Genomic DNA, 26,627 nt, shown 5'->3' on the forward strand with positions numbered 1-26,627 from the left:
TTGTAATTGTTTTGATTTGTTGCCCTGTTGTTTCTTTTCCACTTTCAAAGGTTTTTTTTTGTTTGTTTGTTTGTTTTTTATTGACATATAATGTATTATTAGGCCCGGGGTATAGGTCTGTAAATCGCTAGTTTTATACACTTCACAGCACTCACCATAGCACATACCTTCCCCAATGTCCATAACCAACCACCCTCTCCCTAGACCCCTCCCCCCCCAAACCTCAGTTTGTTTTGTGAGATTGAGTCTCTTATGGTTTGTCTCCCTCCTGATCCCGTCTTGTTTCATGTATTCCTTTCCTACCCCTCAAACCCCCCACGTTGTCTCTCAACTTTCTTATATCAGGCAGATCATGTGATAATTGTCTTTCTCTGATTGACTTGTTTCGCTAAGCCTAATACCCTCTAGTTCCATCCACATCGTCGCAAATGGCAAGATTTCATTTCCTTTGATTGTTGCCCTGTTTTTTATCCTATTTTTGTCTTCCACTCTTTTTCTGGCCTCTGTTGTTTAAATTGAGTATTTTGTATGATTCTGTTTTCTCTCCTATTTTAACATGTCAGTTATACTTCCTTTTTTTTACTTTTTTTAGTAGTTGGCCAAAAGTTTGCAATATATAATTGCAGGTAATCCAAATCCACATTCAAATAACACTACACTGCTTCATAGGTAGTATGTGTACATTATAATAACCAAATAATGCTAATTCTGCTCTCCCTTCTCTTGTCTAATTTCTGTCAGTCATTTCACTTATAATAAGCATGGATATGTGTGTGTATGTGTGTATATATATATATATATATATATAGTACTCATAAACATACATAATCAAAACCACTTTTTGTTGTTATTATTTTGAATAAACTGTTATCTGTTATGCCAATTAGGAAAAAAAAAGAAAAGTTTTCATTTTTCTTTCACTTATTTATTCTTTGTTGCTCTTCCCTTCTTTATGAAGATTCATGTTTTGACCTATATTATTTTCTTTCTCCCTAAAGAGCTTCTTTCATTATTTCTTGAAAGGCAGACTGACTGCCAACAAATTCCTTCAGTTTTTGTTTGATAAACTCTTTGTTTCTCCTGCACTTCTGAAAAATAATTTTGCAGGGTACAGAATTCTAGGTTGGATAATTTCTCCTCTCAACACTTTCTAAATATTTTACTCCACTCTCTTTCTGTTTCATTGATTTCTGAGGGGAAGACAGTGGTAAATCTGATCTCTGTTCTATAAGCAAGGTGTGCTTTTTTTTTTTTTTTAGTATTTTTTTCTTTATCTTTGCTTTTCTGTAATTTACATGCTTAGGTGCAGGTTTTTTAGCATTTAAGCAGCCTTCTGCTGCTGTTCTCTAAGATTTCTGCACCTGTAGTTTGGTGTCTGACATTAATTTGGGAAAATTCTCAGTCATCATTGCTTCAAATATTTCTTCCTTTTTCTCTTTCTTCTTTTTCTGATATTCTCATTTTACATGTGTTACACCTTTTGTAGCTATCCTACAACAGTTCTCAGATATTGTATTCTGTTCTTTTCAGTCTTCTTTCTCTTAATTTTTTAGATTTTGAGGTTTCCACTGATAAATGCTCTAGCTCAGAGATCCTTTCCTCTGCTGTGTCCAGTCCATTAAAGAACCCATCAAAAGTATTCATCATTTCTGTTACCATGTATTTATCTCTAGAACTGTTTTGGTTCTTTCTTAGGATTCCCCGCTCTCTGCTTATATTACCCACGTTTTTCCTCATGCTACCTATTTTATTTTGTAGAGCCATTAGTACATTAACCATAGTCATTTTAAATTTCTGATCTGATAATTCCAGCATGTCTGACAAGTCTGGTTCTGGTGTTTATTCTGTCTCTTCAAAATCTGTGTGTGTTTTTGTAACCTTCTTGGTAGTCCTTGTAAAATTTTCTTGGTAGCTTCCCATGTTGTACTACATAAATGGAACTACTGTCAGTAGGCCTTTAAAAATGTGGTGGTGCAATGTAGGGAAGGAGAAGCATTCTATAGTCCTATGATTTGTTCTCACTCTTTTGGTAAGCCCATGATTATGGACTGTGAACCTCACAAGTTCTTCTTAGTTTTTTCCTACTCCCTTGAGTTAGACAGGATGTCCAGAATGCACTGGAGTAGATGCTGGAGTTGGGTATTTCCCTTCCTCAAGTCAGTTAGGGTCTGAAAACTCCCAAGTATTTTAGGCTCTGATTAACTAGCTTCCCCAGAGAGCAGGCATTGGTAAGAAGAACAGAGTGATCTGGCTTATTTCAAAATGGTTCCATTTCTCCCTCCACCTCAGGGAACACTTGAGGGATTTTCTCCAACTTTTTCTTTGAGAAATTGGTCAAATTCCTAAGGTAAATTTCACACCATTGTGGCGGTCCCTATGACCGGGTCCTCCTGGAATATTTAATTCTCAGACTGCCCACACTGAGTGGCTAGCAATTCTTCAATTACAGTTTGGTCTTCCTACCCTGGTTCTGATTCCCACTGTCTGCCTTTAAGCCTTTGCTCTGGTTAGCAGCAACTCTCTGTATTCAACTTTCTGTCTCTCCAGTCCTGAGGGCAGAGGTTTGCCCTCTCTTATGAATCCAAGGAGAGTTGGTGATTTTTCAGTCTGTTATATTTTAAGATTTTATTTATTTATTTGACAGACAGAGATTACAAGTAGGCAGAGAGGCAGGCAGAGAGAGGGGGAGGCAGGCTCCCTGACGAGCAGAGAGCCCGATGCAGGGCTCTATCCCAGGACCCTGGGACCATGACCTGAGCTGAAGGCAGAGGCTTTAACTCACTGAACCACCCAGGCACCCCTCAACATTATATTTTTGAGGAAGGAGTGGTGACTTACTTTCAAGCTCCTTAAAAGCAGAACTAGAAACCAGAATTCCCTTTGCATTTTTGACTCTCAGACTTGTCCACACTGAGCCTCCAGCAATTTAATTACAATTCTGGCTTTCCTACCCTAGCACTGCTGACCACAGTGCCTATCTTGTCTAACCAGTCTTGGGAGCAGCAGTTTGTCCTGTGTCCTCTCCTCTCTTATGGGTCCCAGGAGAGCTGATGATTTTCCAGCCTGTTCAAATTCTACTTGTTATGATCAAGTGGTGACTTCCAAGCTCTTATATGTAAAACCAGAAAATAAAAAATACTTTATTTACTTCTTTATTAAGAGAATAAATGAATAGAAATTCATTTTAGGATGGTATCAGAATTCATGCATCAGTTCACAACTTGTTTTAGTTCACAACTTGCATATCCTGTACAAGTCTTTTTGTGAACATTTATTTTCATTACTCCTGGGTACATCCCAAGGAGTAGGATTTTTTTTTTTTTTTTAAGTTTAGGGTATGTTTCTGTTTAACTTTATAAGAAACTGCCAAATAGTTTCCCAAAGTGGTTGCTCAATTGGTACTCTAATGCATGAAATTTCTAAATGAACCACATTTTTGCCAAGTCTTTTTTTTAAGCCATTATAATGGATATGAAGTTGTATATTATGGAATTTTAATCTGATCTGCAATTCCTATGACTGATGAATTAAAACATCTTTTTAAGGTCTCCTTAGTCAGTTGCATATCTTATTTTTGGTCTTTTGCTCAGTTGTTGTTTGTTTTCTCTAATTGGGTTGTTTGTCCTTTTTTTTTTTTTTTTTTTTTTTAATTTGTGACAGTTCTTTAGCTATACTAGACACAAGCCCTGTGTCAAATGGGAATATTTTCCTCTAATCTCGAGCTTCTCATTTTATTTTCTTATAAGGGATTTTAAAGTTCAATTTTTTAAAAATTTCAGTGAAGTTCACATTACCATTCCTTTTTTTAATTTTATTAGTATTATTTCATCCTAAAAAAAATTTGTTTAGCCTTGAACACAAAACCATTTTCCCATGTTTTTTTCCAGAAAATTATTTGTTTTAGTTTTATATTTCACAGTAACACTCAATCTCAAAATATTTGTAGTTCATATAAAGTAGGAGTCAGATGTAATCTGAATTTTCCATATATCCATTGAGCATTATTTACTGAAAAGATTTTTATTCCCCTTTGATCTGGTTTGACAATTGACCAGTGACTTCAAAGAAGATGAGGGAATAGGAAGCACCACCTAGACAACTGCACTTGGTTGTCTGGTGCAATTATTTTTGAATTCTAGAGTCTATTGTAAAGACTGCAACTTTCAGGAGAAGTTTTGGATGGTAAATCACAGCTAATTTAGGTCAATTTCTGCTCTCAGAACCATAGTTACTACCCATCCCACCATCAGCCCAGTGAGAGACATCTATATATTTCTTCCTGTAGCATCTTACACTTGGCTTATTGGAAACAGGATAGATAATGGGGACTCTCTACTCCAAATATTGGGGATCCTAGTTCTGATCAGTGATATCTACTTTTAATCACAGAGGTGCCTCCAAGTGTTGAAGAAACTCCCAAGGAATTTAAAGTGCCTTCATTTCTCCCTATTTCCTCTTCTGGGAGCCCAACACTTAAGAATTAAGATACTCAAAAGAAAAATATAATAGATAGATAGATAATAGATAGATAATAGATAGATAGATAGATAGATGATAGATAGATATATAAAGTCACAATGCATGCCCAGGGAAAGACATAGGCTCAGGCAAGATCTGAGAAGACTTCAATTTGATACTTTAGGTTAATACCCGGCAAAGAGATGACTTACAAGAATTAAAGACTAAAAAACAAACAAAAGCTGCAAACCCTGGGGAAGGGAAGAATTTGATTACCAAAGTGACCACATTGTAAGAGTCAAATGTCCTATTTTCAACAAAAAATCACAAGGCAGACGAATAGGGCAATACAGGCCATTCAAAGGCTAGCATTCTTCTTAAGTGCACATGGTATACTTTCTAGGATACATCATATATCCTGTCAGATATCATATATCAGTTACAGAAGGCAAAGTGAAAATTCACAAATCTCTGGAAATTAAGATACTTTTAAGCACTCAATGGGAAAAGGAGAAATCACAAGAGAAAGTAGTACATATCAGAAATGAATGAAAATGAAAGTATAATACATCAAAATGTTGAGATGCAGTGAAAGCAGTGCCAAGAAGGGAATCTTTAGCTATAAAAGTTTACATCAAAATAGAAGATCTCGAACCAACAGCCTAACTTAACCACTTAAGAAAATAGAAAAAGTAAAACAACAACAACAACAACAACAAATACTAAACATAAAGCCCATAGAAGGAAGGAAATAATAATGGTTAGAATGTAGATACATAAAGAGAATAGAAAAGCAGTAGAGAAAAATCAATGAAATGAGTTTGTTCCTTGAAAATATTAACAAAATCACAATTGTTTACCTAGATTGGCTAAGAAAAAAATAATATTAAAGATGAAAGAAATGACTAAAATCAGGGGGAAAAAAGTGAAGACATTACTATCAACTTGGTAGAAATTTAAAAATAACCCAAAGAAAGAATGAAGAATTAACTGGATAGCCTTGATGAAATGGACAGATTCCTAAAAGCACAAAACCTACTCACACTGAATCATGAAGGAATAGAAAATTTGAACAGATATGTCACTAACAAAGAGTTTAAATCAGTAATCAAAAACCTTCCAACAAAGAAAAGACTTGGATGGACCTGCTAATTTCACTAGTTAATTCTTCCAAATATTAAAAGAAGAAATTATACCAATTCTCAAACTCTTACAAAAAATTGAAGAAGGAAACATCTTAACTCATCCACTGAGGGTAATTTTACCTTGATACCAAAACCAGAAAAAAGATGTTAAGAAAAGAAACTATGAACTTATGAACTTTGATGCAAAAATCCTCAACAAAATACTAACAAACTGAACTCAGCAGCATATTGAAAATATTATATATTATGAACAAGGGGGATTTATTCCTGGAACCAAGGATAATCCAATATATGAAATTCAATCATTATAATATACCATATTAACAGAATGAAGGAAACACATACATGCACACACACACACACAAAAAAAAAATCATCTCAATTGATGGAGAAAAAACATTTGGCATATTTGACACCCTTTTAACACTCAAAAATATTAGAAGAAAACTACCTCAAATAATAAAAGTTACATATGAAAAACCTACAGGTAAGACTGGACTCAGAGGTGAACGTCAAGCTTTTTCTCTAAAATCAAAAGCAAAGATGCCTACTTTTACCACCTCTATTGAACATAGTAATACAAGACTTAGAGGGGTGTCTGAGTGGCTCAGTGGGTTAAGCCTCTACCTTTGGCTCAGGTCATGATCTCAGAGTCCTGGGATCATGCCCCACATCAGGCTCTCTGCTCAGCAGGAAGCCTACTTCCCCCTCTCTCTCTGCCTGCCAACTTGTGATCTCTCTCTCTCTCTCTGTGAGATAAATAAATAAAATCTTTAAAAAAAGACAGAGAATTAAGCAAGAAAATTACAAAAAAGATATATAAATTGGAAGGAAAAAGGTAAAATTATCTCTGATCACAGATGACATGATCTTATATGCAGAAAAACCTAAAGATTAACACACTTATACACACACAGTCACTAAACAAAACAAAAAATCAGCAGCATGATACAAAATTAATACACAGAAATCAGTTGATCAAAGAAAAAATAAGACAACAACTCCATTTACAATAGCATATAAATAATAAATAACTTAGGGGGATTAACTAAGAAGAAGGTGCAAGACATACACTAAAAACCACAATACATTACTGAAAGAAATTAAAGACATAAATAAATGAAAAGACATCCTGTGTTTATGGCAATATCCAAAGCTAGCTATTAATTCAGTGCGATAATGTCATTTTTTATGGAAATAGAAAAATCCATCCTAAAATTTATATGGAATACCAAGGAAACTCTATGTAGCCAAAACATTCTTGAGAAAGAACAAAGTTGGATGGTATGTTTCCTGATTTTTTTTAAACATTTTAAACATTTTTATTTTATTTTATTTTTTTTTCCATGTTCCAAGATTCATTGTTTATGCACCACACCCAGTGCTCCATGCAGTATATGCCCTCCTTAATACTCACCAGCAGGCTCATCCATCACCCCACTCCCCTCACCTCCAAAACCTTCTGTCTGTTTCTCAGAGTCCACAGTCTCTCATGCTTCATCTCTCCCTCCAATTTCCCCCAAGTCACTTTCCCTTTCCTTCTCCTAATGTCCTCAATGTTATTCCTTATGCTCCACAGTAAGTGAAATCATATGGTAATTGACTTTCTCTGCTTGACTTATTTCACTCAACATAATCTCCTCCAATCTCATCCATGTTGATACAAAAGTTGGATATTCATCCTTTTTGATGGGGGTGTAATATTCCATTGTATATATGGACCATATTTTCTTTATCCATTTGTCTGTTGAAGGATATCTTGGCTCTTTGCACAGTTTTGGTGATTATAACCATTGTTGCTATGAACAGTAGGGCACATATGGCCCTTCTTTTCCCTACATTTGTATCTTTGGGGTAAATACCCAGGAATGCATTTGCAGAGTCATAGGATAGCTCTAATTTTTTGAGGAATCTCCACACTGTTTTGCAAAGTGGCTGCACCAACTTGCATTCCCACCAATAGTGTAAGAGGGTTCCCCTTTCTCCACATCCTCTCCAACACATGTTGTTTTACTGTCTTGTTAATTTTGGCCATTCTAACTGGTATAAGGTGGTATCTCATGTGGTTTTGATTTGAATCTCCCTGATGGCTAATGATGATGAACATTTTTTTCATGTGTCTGCTAGCCATTTGTAAGTCTTCTTTGGAGAAGTGTCTGTTCATGTCTTCTGTCCATTTTTTCGACATGATTATCTGTTTTGTGTGTGTTGAGTTTAGGAGTTCATTACAGATCCTGGATATCAGCCCATTGTCTGTAGTGTCATTTATGAATATTTTCTCCCATCCCGTGGGTTGCCTTTTTGTTTTATTGACTGTTTCCTTTGCTGTGCAGAGCTTTTTATTTTTTTTTAATTTTATTTATTTATTTATTTTTTAAAGATTTTATTTATTTATTTGACAGAGAGAGATCACAGTAGACAGAGGGGCAGGCAGAGAGAGAGAGAGGGAAGCAGGCTCCCTGCTGAGCAGAGAGCCCGATGTGCGACTCGATCCCAGGACCCTGAGATCATGACCTGAGCCAAAGGCAGCGGCTTAACCCATTGAGCCACCCAGGCGCCCCCAGAGCTTTTTATTTTTTTAAAGATTTTATTTATTTATTTGACAGAGAGAGAGAGAGAGATCACAAGTAGACAAAGAGGCAGGCAAAGAGAGAGGAGGAAGCAGGCTCCCTGCTGAGCAGAGAGCCCAATGCAGGGCTCGATCGCAGGACCCTGAGATCATGACCCGAGCTGTAGGCAGAGGTTTAACCCACTGAGCCACCCAGCTGCCCCTGTGCAGAAGATTTTTATCTTGAAGTCCCAAAAGTTCATTTTCACCTTTGCTTCCTTTGCCTTTGGAGACATATCTTGAAAGAAGTTGCTGTGGCCAATGTCGAAGAGGTTACTGCTATGTTCTCCTCTAGGATTCTGATGGGATGTTCTCCTCCAGGATTCCTGCCTCAAGTTGAGGTCTTTCCTCCATTTCGAGTTTATCTTTTTGTATGGTGTAGGACAATGGTTGAGTTTCATTCTTCTACACATAGCTGTCCAATTTTCCCAGCATCATTTATTGAAGAGACTGTCTTCTTTCCGGTGTATATATTTTTTCCTGCTTTGTCAAAGATTATTTGACCATAGAGTTGAGGGTCCATATCTGGGCTCTCTACTCTGTTCCAGTGGTCTATGTGTCTGTTTTTGTGCCAGTACCATGATCACAGCTTTGTAGTAAAGCTTGTAATCAGGTAAAGTGATGCCCACAGTTTTGTTTTTCTTTTTCAACATTTTCTTAATGATTCTGGATCTTTCCTGATTCTATACAAATTTTAGGATTGTTTGCTCCAGCTCTTTGAAAAATGCCAGTGGAATTTTGATCAGGATGGCATTGAAAGTATAGATTTCTCTGGGCAGTATAGACATTTTAACAATATTTATTCTTCTGATCCATGAGCATGGGATGCTTTTCCATCTTTCTGTGTCTTCTTTAATTTCTTTCATGAATGTTCTGTAGTTCCTTGAGTACAGATCCTTTACTTCTTTGGTTAGGTTTATTCCTAGGTATCTTATGGTTCCTATTGCTATAGTAAATGGAATCAATTATCTATTTTCCCTTTCTATTTTTTCATTGTTAGTGTATAAGAAAGCAACTGATTGCTGTGCACTGATTTTGTATCCTGCCACATTACTGAATTCTGTATGAATTCCAGTAGTTTGAGGGTGGAGTCTTTTGGATTTTCCAAATTAACTGTCATGCCATCTGTGAAGAGAGAAAATTTGACACCTTCTTTTCCAATTTGAATACCTTTTATTTCTTTTTGTTTTCTGATTGCTGTTGCTAGGACTTCTGGTACTATGTTGAACAACAGTAGCAAGAGTGGAAATCTTTGTTGTGTTCCTGATCTCAGTGGGAAGGCTGTCAGCTTTTCCCCATTGAGAATGATATCCACTGTGGGTTTTTCAAATAGATTTTATAAAGTTGAGAAATGTTCCCTCTATCCCTATACTTTGAAGCATTTTAACCAGGAACAGATGCTGTATCTTGTCAAATGCTTTTTCTGCACCAATGGAGAGGACCCTGAGGTTATTTTCTCTTTTATTGATTTGTTCTATCACATTTGTTGATTTGAGAATGTTGAATCAACCCTGCATCCCGTGGATAAATGCCACTTGGTCATGGTGGATGACCTTTTTAATGTACTGTTGTATTCTATTAGCTAGAATCTTGTTGAGAATCTTGGCATCCGTATCAGGGATATTGGTCTGAAATTCTCCTTTTTGGTGAGGTCTTTGCCTGGTTTGGGGATCAGGGTAATGGTGGCTTCATAGAAGGAGTCTGGAAGTTTTCTTTTTGTTTCTATTTTTTGAAACAGCTTCAAAAAAATAGGTATTATTTCTTCTTTGAATGTTTGGTAGAGTTCCCCAGGGAATCCATCCGGTCTTGGGCTCTTGTTTTTTGGGAGATTTTTTATCACTACTTCAATCTCATTACTAGAAATTGGTCTATTCAGGTTGTCAATTTCTTCCTGATTTAGTCTTGGAAGTTTATAGAATGCATCCATTTCTTCTAGATTGCTTAACTTACTGGCATATAACTGTTGATAATAATTTCTGATGATTGTTTCTATTTCCTTGGTGTTAGTCATGATCTCTCCCCTTTCAGTCATAATTTTATTAATTTGGGTCCTCTGTCTTTTCTTTTGGACATTTTTGGCCAGTGGTTTATTGATCTTATTAATTCTTTCAAAGAACCAGCTTCTAGTTTCATTGATGTGTTCTATTGTATCTGTAGTTTCTAACTCATTGATCTCTGCTCTATTCTTAATTATTTCCCTTCTTGTGCATGAGGTAGGCTTAATTTGTTTTTGATTTTCCAGTTCTTTATGGTGTAAAGAGAGCTGGTACATTCAAGATTTTTCAATTTTTTTGAGTGAGGTTTGGATGGCTATGTATGTCCCCCTTAGGACTGCCTTTGCCACATCCCATAGGTTTTGGACTGATGAGTCTTTATTCTCATTGGTTTCCATGAATTGTTTAAGTTTTTCTTTGATTTCCTGGTTGATCCATAACATTCTTGAGCAGGATGGTCTTTAGCTTTCAAGTGTTTGAGTTCCTTCCAGAATTTTTCTTGTGATTGAGTTCCAGTTTCAAAGCATTTTAGTCTGAGAATATGCAGGGAATAATCTCATTCTTTGGTATTGGTTCAGCCCTGATTTATGACCCAGTATGTGGACTATTCTGGAGAAAGTTCCATGTGCACTCAAGAAGAATGAATATTCTGTTGTTTTATGGTGGAATGTTCTGTGAATATCTATGAGGTCCATCTAGTCCAATGTGTCATTCAAAGCTTTTGTTTCTTTGTTGATTTTCTGCTTAGAAGATCTATTACTGAGAGTGGCATGTTAAGATCCTCTACTATTAATGTATTCATATCAATATGACTATTTATTTTGATTAACCATTGGTTTATGTAGTTGGCTGCTCCCCCATTGGGAACAGAAATATTTACAATTGTTAGATCTTCTTGGTGGGTAGACCCTTTAAGAATGATGTAGTGTCCTTCTGTATCTCTTACTATAGTCTTTAGCTTAAAATCTAATTTATCTAATATGAGAATTGTTACCCCAGCTTTCTTTTGAGGTCCATTGGCATGAAAGATGCTTCTCCATCCCTTCACTTTCAGTCTGGATGTATCTTTAGGTTCTAAATGGTTCTCTTATAGACATCATATGGATGGGTCCTGTCGTTTCATTCAATCTGCAGCTGTGTGCCATTTTATGGGAACATTTAGGCCATTCACATTGAGAGTGATTATTGAAAGGTAAGTTTTTACTGAAATCATGTTGCCCGTGAAATCCTTTTTCTATAGATAGTCTCTGTAAATTTCTGTTCTTATGTTCACTCTTGGGTTCTTTATTCTTTTATAGAGCCCCCCCCCGCCCCCTTTAATAGTTCTTGTAGTGCCAGCTTGGTGTTCACATACTCTTTTAAACTTTGCTGGTCTTGGAAACTCTTTATCTCTCCATCTGTTTTGAATGTTGGCCTTCCTGGATAAAGTATTCTTGGATGCATGTTCTTCTCAGTTAGTGCCCTGAATATATCCTGCTAGTCCATTCTGGCTTGCCAGGTTTCTGTGGACAGGTCTGAAGTTATTTTCATGGTCCTTCCTCTGTATGTAAGGAATCTCTTACCCCTAGCTGCTCTTAAGACCTCCTGTCTGAAATTATGATTCATGAATTGCACAATTAAGTGTCTGGCAGTCTTTCTAGACTCATTCACCTTGAGGGCTGCCCTTTCTGCTTCTAGGACATGAACACTTGTTCCATTCCCCAGATTAGGGAAATTTTCATCCAGGGTTTTTTTTTTTTTTTTTTAACTATATCTTCAAGTCTTCTCTCTTCCTCCTCCCCCTCAGGAATCCCAATAATTCTGATGTTGGAATGTTTCATGGCATCATTTATTTTCCTAATTCTGTTTTCATGGCTTCTAAGCTGTTTGTTCCAGGCTTCCTTCAGATCCTTTTTCTCTATCAGTTTGTCCTCTAGATCACTAATTCTATCTTCTGCCTTGATTACCCTAGCTATTAGAGTATTTAGATTACATTGTATCTCATTGATAGCTTTTTTAGTACTGCCAGATCAGCCCTCACTTCCATCTTTAGAGATTCTATGTTGTCACTAATAGTTTTCTCCAACCTAGCCATTGCCTGGATAATTGTTATCCTGAATTCCCTTTCCGACATACTGCTTATGTCCATATCCAATAGTTGGCAGAGGGCACAACCTCTGAGTTTTTCTGCTGTTGGGTGTTCCTCCTCCTAGTCATTTTGGTGAAAGTTAGTTGAGGGGATGTGTAGCTGAATATATCAACCACGATCCAGGCAAGGTACACTGGGGACTTAAAATATTGTTTTCCCCTGATGTTGGGATTTTATAGTTTTATTGAGACCCTGTGGTTGTTGTCATCTTGTTCTTTTGGCTTATCTTCTAGGGGAGGGCCCTCTTGTGTTGTTTTTCAGTCACTCTCACTTGGGCTGAGTCACCCTGCCCCGTATCAAGGGGCTGGGCTCTATGGAAACTGGTTTTTCCAGCTTTTGTTCTTTGGAGGTTTTTGTTCTTTCCTGGCTTTTTGTGGCTTTTTGCAGGGTTAGTGCAAAGTAAACTTTCCACACCCAGGTTTCTGCCTCAGAGAGAAGCCTCAGTCTGCTTCCCCTCTTGATGGTCTAGAACACACAGTCTCCTTTTCTGCAAACTCTGATGAACACTGCAAACTCCTACAGGCATTGTGCATCCGCAGCCACCATCTCAGTGGTTACCCAAGGCCCCTGCTTGTCTCTGCACCCTTATGGCACTAAAACCATGAGCAATATTGATCCCAGGAGCCCAATTCCTGTGGCTGCCATTGACAGGACTGCTGTCTGGAGTCCAGGCCCACACCAGGTGTGCTCATATTCAGCAGCAGTGGCACAAGTCACAGAAGGCTGCAAGCCCAGGGATCTCTTGGTAAGAGCCTGTGCTGGGCTCTCTCAGCTGTGGGCCAGAGTGTGCCCAGCCCAAGTGGTGGTGCAAGTAGTGGAAAGCCACAGGCTCAGGGACCACCAACTGGAACTACTACCGGGCTGTCTCAGGCATGCATGGGTGCTGGCTGTGAATGCTCTGGCATGGGCTTAGGGCCTTGCCCATGCTGCCTGATTCCACCAGTTGCCTCTTAAGACCCTTTGTTCTTTTTGAGTGCTTTTAACCAGACTCCAAGTTAATGCTGGTCCCCAAGCACAGCGTACTTTCGTGTTTGGGTATTACTTTCCAATGGGTCACTTCCGGTGGCTCTCTCCCCCTTCTGTTTATCTTTCCATATCAGTCTGAGTGCTCCCAATCTGCTTTACACTACCACTGATATTCTTCTGCCCCCGTAGAGATCCAGAAGTGTATAATCTTACATCTCAGGTTGATTTCATGGGTGTCCAGAGTGTTCTGGTAGATATTTAGCTCATTTTAGAAGACCAGTTGAAACAAGGTCTCCTACTTCTCTGCCATCTTGCCCTTCCTCCCTCCATAAGTTTCCTGGTTTCAACACTTACCACAAAGCTAAGGTAATCAAAACAGTATGGTATTGACATAAAAACAGACAGACAGACCAATGCTGCAGATAGAGAGCTTGGAAATAAAACCTTGCTTATATGGTCAAATGATTTCTGACAAGGGTACAAAGATGCAATGGTATCAGAAAAACTGGATATCCACCAGCAAAGGAATGAAGCTGGACATAACACCATATGCAAAAATTAATTCAAAATGAATCAGTGTACATGATGTACACGTAAGAATTGAAACTAAGAACTCTTAGAAGAAAATAGAGGGTAAAATCTTCATGACATTGGATCTGGCAATGATTTCTTAGGTATAACACAAGTATAGTCAACAAAAGAAAAGTAGACAAACTGAACTTCATAAAAATTAAAATCTCTGTGCATCAAAGGAAACAACAGGGTAACAAGGCAACCCAGAAGTTGGGAGAAAATTATTTGCAAATCACATAACTGATATGAGATTAAACAAAACAAAACAAAAGAAAAACCACAGAATTACCATTTCATCCAGCAATTCTATTTCTGGTAACATACAAAAAAGAATGAAAAACAATGACTCAGACATCTGTGCTCCCATGTTCATATTAGCCTTATTCCAAAGGGCCAAAAAGAGAAAACAACTCAAATGTACACTATTGGATAGATAGATAGGCAAGATAAACAGAAAATGGTATTATACATGCAGAAAGAATATTATCCAGTCTTATAAAAGAAATTCTGATACATGCTACAAGATGGGTGAGCCTTAAAGAATTACACTAAATAAAATAAACCAGACACAAAAGGATGAATATTTTGTGAGTCCACTTCCAAGTCAATACATAGAAACAGAAAGTAGAATAGAGGTCGTCAAGGGCTGAGGGGATGGGACAGAGGGGAGTATTATTTAATGCATAGAGTTTTAGTATGAGGTGATGAAAATTCTGGATATGGAGAGTAGGGAGGGTTTCACAGCAATATGAATATGCTCAATGTCACTGAACTATACACTTAAATGTGTTTATTTTTTTTTATTTTTTTTTTTAATTTATTTGACAGGCAGAGATCACAAGCAGGCCAAGAGGCAGGCAGAGAGAGAGGAAGGGAAGCAGGCTCCCTGCTGAGCAGAGAGCCCAATGTGGGGCTCGACCCCAGGACCCTGGGATCATGACCTGAGCCGAAGGCAGAGGCTTTAACCCACTGAACCACCCAGGTGCCCCAACACTTAAATGTGTTTAAAATGTAAATTTTATGTTATGTATAGTTTACCACAATAAAAAAAAGCAATTGGCCAAATAAGTGTGGGTCTGTTTCCTGGACTCTTTATAATGTTCCATTTGATTCATGTGCCTGTACTTGTGCCAATGTCACATTGTATTCATTTTGGCAATCTTATAGTAAGTTCTGAAATTAGGAAGTATAAACACTCCATCTTTGTTCTACTTATTAAATATTGTTTGGCCTATACTGAGTCTTTGTATTTCCATGTAAATCTTAGAATCAACTTGTCATGGTCTACAAAAACATTTTGGGGATTTTAATTGATATTGGGTGCTTAGGAAGATTTGAAAACTTAACAATATTTAGTCTTTAATTAATGACCATGTTACATTTCTTCATTTACTTGTTTATTTTCATTTCATTTATCACAGTTCTATAGTTTTCAAGGTAAAAACTTTGTACATATTTTGTTAATTTTATTTCAGAGTGTGTTATTCCTTTGATGTATTGTGGATTTCACTTTTATTTTGTTTGTTACAAATTATGGAAGTACAATTAACTTTGGACATCATCCTTATTTCTAGCAACCTTGAAGAATTTGTATGTTATTCTATTTTTTGTAGATTTCTTAGGGGTTTCTACATACACCATCATGACATCTAAACTAGAGCTATTTACCTCTTCTTTTTTCTTTTTCTTTTTTTTAAAGATTTTATTTATTTATTTGAGAGAGAGAGAGAGAGCATGAGAGGAGAGAGGTCAGAGGGAGAAACCTGATGCGGGACTCGATTCCAGGACTCAAGGATCATGACCTGAGCCGAAGGCAGTCGCTTAACCAACTGAGCCATCCAGGCACCCCTTACCTCTTCTTTTTTCAATTGTTATGCCATTTATATCCATTTACCAACTTGCTGTATAACCAAAACAATACTGAGTAAAAATGAAGCAAGTGATGATCCTTGACTTGCTTACAACCTCAGAAACTATAATGTTAGTGAGAAGTATTCTTTAGGGTTTATTCAATTAAAGGAGTTCCATCTTATCCAGACTTTGTTGAAAGTGTTTCTTATGAATGATTGTCAAATTTTGTCAATTTTTTTTTTGCATTTGTTGACATTATCATAGGATATTTCTGTCAAGTTCTTCCCAGTGTTCTTCTCGCCTTGATTCTGTCAAGTTCTTCCCAGCATTAATTCTGTCTTAATTCTGTCAAGTTCTTCCCAGCATTCTTTTGAAACAAGAGATTATATTTTTGTGTATTAACTATTTTTACTGGATAGTTTAAAATCAGTTATGTTATTTCAGTATTCATAGACTGAATTTTATAAATTACAACACCTTACTGATCTAGAATTTGTGTAATATAGTCACTCTAGAGAGTTATATTCATCATATTGCTTTACTAAAGAGAGAGAGGTGGGGGAGAGAAGGAGAAGAAGGAGTTAAAGGAAAGGAAGGAAGGTAAAAAGGAAAAAGTGAAAGAAGTGAAGGAAGGAAGGAAGATAGAAGGAAGGAAAGAAAGAAAGAAAGAAGATAAAAGAAAAGAAGAAAGAGGGAGGGAAGGAGAAATCAACCATTGACTGCTATTCTTTTATTAACTAAAAGGAAGAATGGGCACTCCATAAGAACAATTTAATCAGCTTTGACAGCCAGACCCATGATTCAGGATGATTTAAATTGTCTGTGACAAAAGAAGAGTTAACAGTCTGCAAAATGTCCATTATCTTTAGTTAGCAAGGGCCTATTGATTTAGGACCTGGTGTGACTCCCATAGGATGTTGGTGAGAAGTGAGGTGGAAACTCAAGTTCAGCATCATTCACCACCAACAAAATACTCCAAGGTAAGTCTGTTAATAAGCTACAAATTAAATCTTTGTGCTAAATAGCTATAGATGTCTGGGGAATCCAGGAAGCAGACTGTTTGTTACTTGCTGTAATTTCTTCTGAGATCATATTTGGCAACACTGTTAAAATAGTGTCTTTAATGTTATTACATAATAAATGATAAACTCTAAAAGTTGTCCTCTTTAATGCTAAAGTTGTTTTGTCTAATATAATCTAATTTCACCTAAAGATGTCTTCCACAGCTGTACTTCAGTGCTCGTGAGCAGATCAATGAGTTTTGACTCATAATTTATGGCTCTTTCTGAGGCTGGGTTAGCAGCAAGGTAATATGGCAACCATTGAGGGCATTAGACAGAACTTACTATGACACTTGGGCATAATTCTATCAGGGAATCATTCATGAACAATCCACTGGGGAAAAGCATTGATATTGAGTCCAGTGATTGCCACCTAAAGTCTCACACTTCCCAAATGCAAATCACTGGGCTCCACGTTTGTGCCACCTCCAAAAGTCCAATGTGATGCAAGGTAAGACAGGCAGGAAAAACTACTGTGCATTGTCCTCAGATAGTCCTCTGTATGAAAAGGTAGAATGCACTTTCTCAAGGTCAGATTATACAAGTGTCGCTGCAGCCACTTAACAACTGGGAGTCAATGAGATGCCCTAATGTGTGGGGATGAGCCCTGATAGGTGGCTGTGGATCTAGGTTTGGTACTTACACAAGGACACTGCTTACTTAATAATGTCAACAAAAATTACATGCAGGAGGATTGACTATGCTCTGAAAGTAAAAGAATAATATATTATGAACTTTCTGTGAGTAAACATTTTTATTAACAAAAAAATTAAAAAAAAAAAAAAAAGAGTTCAACAGAAGGAAAGCTACTTACACCAGAATAGAAAGGCTCACCAGACACACATATCACATCCTGTTCCTGGATCATCAAAATATCTTTGGCTAGGTGCAGCCGGACTTTGAAAGGCTCCTGATTACCATCCTGCAGCAAACAAATCCCTGTCTTTGTCTTCAGGCAAGAAAAGAACAAAACAGAGGAAAAAATTTTACTTAGGTTATAGAATATAATTTTATGGGCTATTCACAGCAAAACATGATGAATAGTGTTGAAGAGCTAAGGAAAATGCACTCTGATAAATCTGGAACATAATACTTAATACAGGAGCAGAGACAAGGTTAACCATTTCATGTGAAGTACACCTCAGGTAATGGATATTTGTTAGAAAATCCACTGAGATTAGGAGAATAAGGAGTATGTTTATATATTAGATTTGAAAAATAACCAAAGTTTTGTTTAATGCATATTATCTAAATATAAAATTTTTGATAAGAGATTTATTGAGATATAATTCACATTCTATATAATTTAACACTTTAGGATCTATAAGACAATGGTTTTTCATACGAAGTTGTGTAAGCATCATTATAATCAATTTTAGAACATTTTCAAAACTCCAAAAGGAAACCTATTGCATGCATCACCCCACTGCCCTCCCCTGTCCTACACAACCACTAATCCACATTCTGCCTCTATCATAGAATTTTGAATCTGAAACCATACCTACTTAACATCATTTCTAATCTCCACAATTTCATCATTCCTAGTTGCCAACACATACATACACACACACACACACACACACACACAGTACAGATGAGATAATGAGGATAAAGGGGAGAAGTGAATTGCTTAAATTAATACAATTAAAAACAGAGCCTGGCTTAGGACCTTAAATCTGTGATTCCCAAGCCATTGTTTTGCTTCACATATTTTTTGGGAATTATAAAAATAGCCCGTGAAGACTGCTGAACTTGCACTAGATAGCCTTCCACCAGTACCTCAGTAATCACTGAAGAAACCCACAAATCCCATCACTCCTGTGCATTTTAGTATATCATATTCACCCAGATAAATAGAAATATGCTGACAAACCATGACAAACTGTGGACTCTGAGAAAGAAACTGAGGGTTTTGGAGGGGAGGGGAGTGGGGGGTTGGGTAAGCCTGGTGGTGGGTATTAAGGAGAGCATGTATTGCATGGACCACTGGGTGTGGTGCATGAACAATGAATTTTGCAACAATGAAAGGAAATAAAATTAAAAAAAAATATGCTCCCTAGCAAGAGCACTTAAGGTTCTCACTTGTCAGAAATACAAAAGGAAATTTTTTTGAGACAGAAAATAATCACTGGCTGTCATTCTGCACCAAAAAGTCAATAGGAACAATGACCACTTTGGCAATTGTATTTTCATCTAATAATTATTAAGCCATCCTTAATTCAGATAAAAGGATAAGTTTATAAAAATATTTATTTATCCTTAGTATTAATGAGCATAAAACTCTAGGCAATAATACCAGGTTTTCTCTTGGAATATAAACTTACATATGCATTGCTAGGAGTTTGTTTCTTTAAAAGAATGTTTCATAATGTAAGTGGGAACATACTTAGATACTGATGCTGTTAAAGATAATTCCTTGTGTAAATAGCTTTATCCCATATGCTAATACATACCATCATACCCTTTATCACTATGGGCTTATATTAGTCTGTAATTATTTCGTAAGTGTTATGATATCTTTTAAGAAAAAAACAAGTCTTTTCCAAGAGAAAGGATGGTGTTCTTTCCTCTTTTATGAGACTGGCGCACAGCAGGCACTCACTAAATTGTGTCGATTAATCTATTCTAGAGCATAACTCAAGTGGATACGTCTAGAGGACAAAAATATTTCAGCAAAGGCAAATGATATTTGCCTTAATATAGAACATAATTTTCTACATTTTTCACAGAGAAACGTCTTTCATGCTTACAATGTGATCGTGGCTGGGGGCCAACACCAGGACTTTCTGAGGTAGCATGGGGAAGAGGAGGGTATAAAATAATATCAAAGCCAAGTGAACATAATTGAGCGCATTTGCTGATGTTTTAATGTACAGTATAGTCAGGCCAATTTTCTCCCAGAAGTGTAATGGAATAGCTGGCAATGACAAATAATGCTCTGTCTCAACGTGAGGATGAAAGAGGGGTTTTCCCTAAGAGCCCATAAATACATTATTGTTACACATCAAAGAGATATCAAAGATCATCCAGGGAAAGTCTGAGGGACAAAAATACAGCTATGAGACTTCTCTCATTACATCTGATGTGGTCAAAGCTCCATTCACTCAAATAATGTATAAAATGTTCCCTAATTATTAGACAGTTGTCTGCAAAACAGAATATATAGACTTTGAGCTCACATTTGGGTCCCAAAAAGACAGAATTAAAGAGAACAAACAATGAAGTAGCTTTTGTTAAAATGAATACACACACACACATACACACACATAAATAGCTGTTTGAAGAAAAATAGAAAACAGCACTAATGAAGCTTGAAACAAATTGAACTTAAATTCGTTCTTTAGGGGTTATAGATTTTACACATATTTTATTATAAAAATTCAGCTATGTACATGAAAACATTTAAATCCCAAACATACATCAATTTTGCAAATAATTTGCAAATAATTCAGAAATGAATCAGACAATCGTCTCTGATCTCAGAGCGTTCTTACTTATACAATATACATACATGCATAAGATGCAATGTGGTATCAGATGTGGGAGTAACGTGAAGAGAAGAGTTAAATATTTTTGAGGAAGGGAGGTGTTAAAGAAGGTTTTCTAGATTTAAAAAAATGTGCGGTTGTCTTAGTAAATTGAGGAAATAATTAGAGGAGGCAAAAGTTATTTTATTCAAGAGGGAAATGAATAAAATTATGAAAGTATGAGACTGAGTATCTGACATGATTCAAGAAGAGAGAGGCATGAGAATGCATCCCAGTGCTAAGTCTGCATAATCCAGTAGAGGCCAAGGGAGAAGAGGTGCCCGGTGAAGAGGAGGAAGGCCAAACCCTTACATGATGTTCCAGGAGTTTAAAGGCATTAGAGATGCCTTGGAGAAGTCTGAACAGTGATTTATGTTTTATAAATATATTTCTTTGAAAAGGAGATGGATAGGAATTGGGAAAGGTACAACATACTTTTTGTTAACTGATATATAAGCCTTGAGCAAAAGATGTTGAGGGCTGGTAAATAACTGCATTAGAGTCAGAACTGGTACAGTAGATTAAAAAATAGGTAAAATCCATTTCTGGGAAATCTTCTGATTCAGAGCAGCATTGCTGGACCGGTATCATCACTAGTGAAATGTGGTCATATTTCTACTTGTTGTTTAATAACCACTTGCATAAAGTTTACTGTGCTTCCAGAAATATTATTTCATTTGTTCCTTCTAAAAACCCAGTGCACCTGCTTTCATAGATAGGAAAGGAGCAGAGGAGCAGAGATGAATAGAAGTCAGGATCTGAACCCAGACTGCTGGCTCCTGATTCTGTGCTCTTAACCACCTGTTCTGGTTTCACTCATGAACCAATTATTTGAGGGATGCTTCCGCCAATCCTCCTATAAACAGTGATATGGCCATTGGTGTCTCTCACCAGGAGACAGCACTTCAGTCACCAAGAATCTCCTTTGGGAGTACACACAGTTTTGAGAAGGTCATCATCTTGAACCAACTGTTTTTTCTGTATCAAACAACGACCACTGGGGGCAAAGTGAGTGAGACCACTCTGACCTGATGATTTTTCCATCAAAGGCAGGCTACTGAGGATGCATAAAACACTGTCTCATATAGGGAGAGGCTTAATCTGCATAGCCTCATCCCCATAGATTGCTTAAGGTTAAAAATGGGAACCAAGACTGTGAGAGTGGCCACTAGAATAGCATAATCTAAAAGAGTCTGGCTGCAATCATCACATCCATGCACCCAGACTGCTAAACAATAAAAAATCACCTAAACAAGTATTGGCTGCATTTTTTACTATAAACTTAGATCCTGTACCTGTCTGTTTCTTTATTAACATAAGAATCATTTGTCTTCAAACTTTGTGGACTGTGTACACATTGCACATGAGTAAAGAAATGTATGTGCTCTATGTAGATGTATACAATATATTATGCAAATTATGAAACATACATAAAACTTGAAATTTTAAAGGGGTGGTTCATAAAAAATGATATAGATTCAAATGTTTTCCTGTGCCTGATGTCTGATACTATATTGCATGGGGATTTTACAAAATCCACATTGTTTATTTAGAGGGCTATTAAAAGGCTATGCATCTTAATTATTTAACAGGCAATACTTTTTAAAAATCTAGTCATCAACTAGCTTTCTGTAAATCAATGAAGTGTGTTTATGAATTCACATGAATTCACTCTGTTTTAAACAAACAGACCTCACGGTTAAACTTAACAAGAATTTAGGCTTAGCTTAAACCTTGGAACTTTAAAAACTTGACTATGATTCCTTTCATACTTAGAAGTTAAGGTTTCTTTGGGCACCTATGTGGCTCAGTCAGCTAAGTGTCTTCCTTCAGCTCAGGTCATGATCCCAGGATCCTGGGATTAGGGTCCCACCTCAGGCTCTCTGCTCCACAGGGAGTCGGCTTCTCCCTCAGTCCCTCCTCCCACTCATTCTCTCAATCTCTCTCTGTTTCTCTCTCTCAAATAAATAAAATCTTAAAAAGTTAAGGCCTCTTTAAGTTCTAGGCTTTGAAAGAACATGCGCTTTCATGAAACATTTTTTTTTAGAGATTTTACTTATTTATTTATTACTTATTTATTTATTTATTTAGAGTGTGTGAGCATGGGGAAGGGCAGAGAGAGGGAGAGAGAGAATCTCAACCAGACTCTGCGTTGTGCACAGAGCCCAACATCATGACCTGAGCCAAAATCAAGGGTCATACACTCAACCAACTGAGCCATCCAGGCACCACCACTTTCATGAAACTTTAAAATCTATGTTCCTTTAATCTTGAAATATAAAAGTTGTAATATCAGACATAAAAAACTACAAACTACAAGGGTGCAGAGACCATATATGTCCTGCACATAGTTTTATAGGTATCCTTGATATTTCCATATTTTGCTTGCCAAATATAACTTAATTTGTTCTGTAAACTTATAGTTTTAAGTGTTGTGTAATTTCTTATACCCTACCATATTATAGCAATATTGCACTAAATGCCATTTGATGCCATCTGCCTCCAACTGCATTTTGTACTCCCTTCCAGGATTACTTCCAGTCATGACCTTCTCCTTGGCTAAATGCCAGCCATTTGTCAAGTCCTAGTACATGACTCACTTCACCCTGAGGCTTTCCAAGACCACTCCATCCAAACAAGTGCTTCCTTTTCTGAACTCAGGGTTTTTATAGAATAAATATATTCATGTAACAATTAAGCAGAATTATATTTAGGCATCACATGTAGAGACTTCAATAATATCACAATATTTAACTTCATCACATATGTTGCTATCACAAGGAGATCTTAATAATAAGTTAACACCATTTTTATCATCATGGACTATTAATATGTAGGACCTAGTACAGTGTTTTTTGATAGTAAGCTTTGTTTCAATATTTGTTGATTGAATCATAGTCACAAATTCTTTTATTATGTGAAGGACTAAGTTAAATTATATATGTAAATGAATTATAAATTATTAAATATATGTTATAGAAAATATGTACTTTCATGGTCAACACAGATATGTGAATAATATTTTAAGGAATATAGATGAAAATTAATATGGGGAATGAAATATGAGGAAAATGAAATAAGAGGAATACCTACACTAAAGATAGCATAATTACTTCTTGAACACATTGTTATTTTATTTTTTTTAAGATTTATATTTAGAGAGAGAGAGAGCACCAGAAGGAGTAGGAGGTGGAAGGTCAGTGGGAGAGGGAGAAGCAGACACCCCAATGAGCAGGGAGCCTGATGCAGGGCTCAATCCTAGGACCCTGGGATCATGAGCCGAGTCAAAGGTAGACATTTAACCAACTGAGCTACACGGCACCCCTAATACATTATTATTTTGATGACACTTTTAAGAGTGGAGAATCAGTAATTATGCCTGCCCATAACATGCACTTTTTCTTCTAAACCGTGAATTTTGTGTTGTCCCAATTGTATTCTCTACCTTTATTTTTACATTTTGTCAGACTTCTAAATTCCAATTCCTTAAAAGTATTGCAACATTTTCTTTTTTAAGGGGAGGAACTTCTTAATTAATAAACTTTTCTTTTAAAAAGGATTTGTATTAGAAAATTAAGATATTTTACATGGAACTAGACATACTTCCATTTCCTTTCAATGAAAAGACTTCCTGGTATGTGCATGGTTATAATCAATTTTATCTGTCCAATGATGTGGATATCAGATTTACATCTTTAATATCTTAGCAGTCAAGAGAAAACAACTTTTATTCAACATATATTTGACTATGTTATAATGTTATAATTGACTATGTTATAATTTCCAGCAACATAATTCAGAAAGAGGATTGAACTTCGAGTTCCAAGCTACACATTATGGTTTTGCTTTTAACTAATTAATTAAATGGGACTTAGCATTTCATAAAACTGCTCAATTTCTACATCTGCGAAGTGAGACAGTTAAGCTAAATTATCTTTATGGTTTCTGTCCACTTAAATGTTCTAAGACTGTACATTTCAGTTGCACTCATTGACTTTGATCCATCTACAGGGGGATTTGATCATCTTCAGAGTATCTCATAGCTCTGTACTCCTGCCAACCCAGCCAGTGTGTGGAAGACACATGGCTGCTGCTGCTGAGCAGTTCTGAGACAGCTTAACTCCACCCTGGGGACAGTCTAAAATGGTGGAAATTATCAAAGGACTCATTGCAAGAGAACAAGAACCTCTCTCTACAGAAAGCAACAGTAAGATGATCACAGCGATATTATCATTGTAAAATAAAATAAATCTGAACCTTAAATAATACTTGATATATATATATATATATATATATATATATATATATCAAGTATATGTGTGTGTGTGTATATATATATTCCAAATCAATGAATCAAACAATTTTGTTTAAAAAAATTTGGAAAAATCAATCTTAAGTCAGCCTCTGGAGTCCAAGGTAAACCAAGTGTTAAAATAGTATTTGGTCACTATCCTGCCTTGAGGATCTCATGACTCTCATAAGTTTTTCATTGTATTTCATTCATGCAAATATCCATACAATGAGTGTTTTACTACCCAAAACATAAGATAACAAACACAGTGATGGAAATAGACTTATTACATCCAAAATTAAGAGTATGAGACTGTGTATTTAACACTAGAAATGACACAGAATTAAAATGTATGTTTTTAAATTTAAGTTTCTAAAGCATTAAATTATTTTTAAAAAGTATGAACTGATAGGTGCTGAATTAAAAGGATAAGTAAATTATACACTGTCATTATTGTATCTAGTGTAGCATGTAAGAGAAGTTTGTAAATAAATAACTATAAAATAATTTGAAAAGTGTTAGAATAGAGAAAATCTTCTGGAAAACAAAAAGCTTAAGCTTAAGTATTAAAAATATAAAAGCAGGGTGCCTGGGTAGCTCAGTCAGTTAAAGCAAATGACTCCTGGCTTAGGCTCAGGTTTTGATCTCATGGGTGGTGAGATCAGTCTCACATCAGGCTCCAAGCTCAACCAGGTGTCAGCTTGAGATTTTCTCCCTCTGCCGCCACACCCCTGGCCTTGGGTGCACATATGTCCACGTGTGCACATCTCTCAAATGACTAAATATTTTAAAAATATATATAAACTATTTATTAACTTTCTGAAAGATCTTACTTCTGTTCTAAACTTTGAACCAACTGTGACAAATACTTTTTAAAAGTAGATATTTTTGCAAGAAACAACACTTGACATCTCATTAAAAGAACAATCTTCACAAATGTTAATAACAAGTGTTTATTGGTTTGTTTTAAACTGTATCATAGGTAATCTAGTCATGGTTGTTTTTCTTGGGGTATCTATATATACACAATAAAATATTTTAAACCTTTTTAAGCAAATGTGGAATATTTTAACCTATGAGTGACTGCATTTGGCCTGAAGAATGAAAGAATGCTTTGAATGTTGCATGTTTAGTAAAATAGTGTTTTTTTCCGAAAATAGAATGGTTATATCCCCGGGGCCTAACTCCATGCACTACTGACTACACACTTGAATGGCCTTTAAAATCCTAGAAAGAGCGATGTATCACTTTAATTCACACCAAGTGTGAAGATAGCTCTACAGAGAATCTGAATTGCTATGTGTGATATACTTAAACAATACTGAAATACTTAAATAATATTGGAATCATAAAATCATAGAATTTTAGTGCTGAAAAGGACATCAATATCTTCTAATTTATAACCATTTATGTGAAAAGAATTACTTCCAACACTTCTACTACCTGAAATCATGTAGTGAGTGCATAGTTTATGGAGAAGGGCAATTTAATCACATCAAATATGCTCCAGTATTCTTAAGGAAGAGTGAAAATCCAAGGCTTCCCCAGGCACTTGCAGAAACAGACCGTACCTTGGATTTGAAATGGACCTGTCACCCATTCCTCTGCCAAAAGCAGTGTTCCCCTTATATAAAAGAGGGCTAAGTGTGTCCCATTTATAACAGGTTTCCCTTATTCAAAAAGCAGAAAGCCATGTAACATACCTCTTCACAGGCAGTCCTGAAATCCATGTGCTACGGCACCTCAAAGGATGTCGTCTGAAAAGACAGAGAAATGGTAAGCCATCAAGCACAGCATTGAGTGTAAGAATGGAAAACACTAATAAAGCAAAGCGTAAGCAATTATGGAGCAGATACTCTGGGCAAACTGTTTATGGCCACCTGTAAGGGACAAGAATTCCCTGAGTACAATGAAAAGAGCAGAAGGAAAAGAAAGAAGTCTTAACTCCTGCCCTTGTGCACCGTAAATGGCTCAGTGTGACCCAGAGGGTGCATTTCTATGCACCTCTCCACTCTGATGAGCATT

The 26,627-nt window shown here is 36.4% G+C and overlaps 1 protein-coding gene across 2 annotated transcripts in view; it reads right to left on the bottom strand.

Annotated features, from left to right (window-relative positions):
• The window catches only part of SNTG1 (syntrophin gamma 1), a gene marked incomplete at both ends in the record, with an annotated part of 354,349 nt that extends 328,017 nt beyond the window's left edge, over window positions 1-26,332 (bottom strand). For both annotated transcript variants that reach the window (XM_080802473.1, XM_080802472.1), the window contains 2 exons: window positions 17,599-17,733; window positions 26,306-26,332. In XM_080802473.1, the coding sequence (XP_080658599.1) occupies window positions 17,599-17,733; window positions 26,306-26,332 (162 nt within the window). The remainder of the gene's footprint in view (window positions 1-17,598; window positions 17,734-26,305) is intronic.
• Between the last annotated feature and the right edge of the window lie 295 nt (window positions 26,333-26,627).

This window comes from Martes martes (genome assembly GCF_963455335.1).
Source record: "Martes martes genome assembly, chromosome: 4".
Lineage (NCBI taxonomy): Eukaryota > Metazoa > Chordata > Mammalia > Carnivora > Mustelidae > Martes > Martes martes.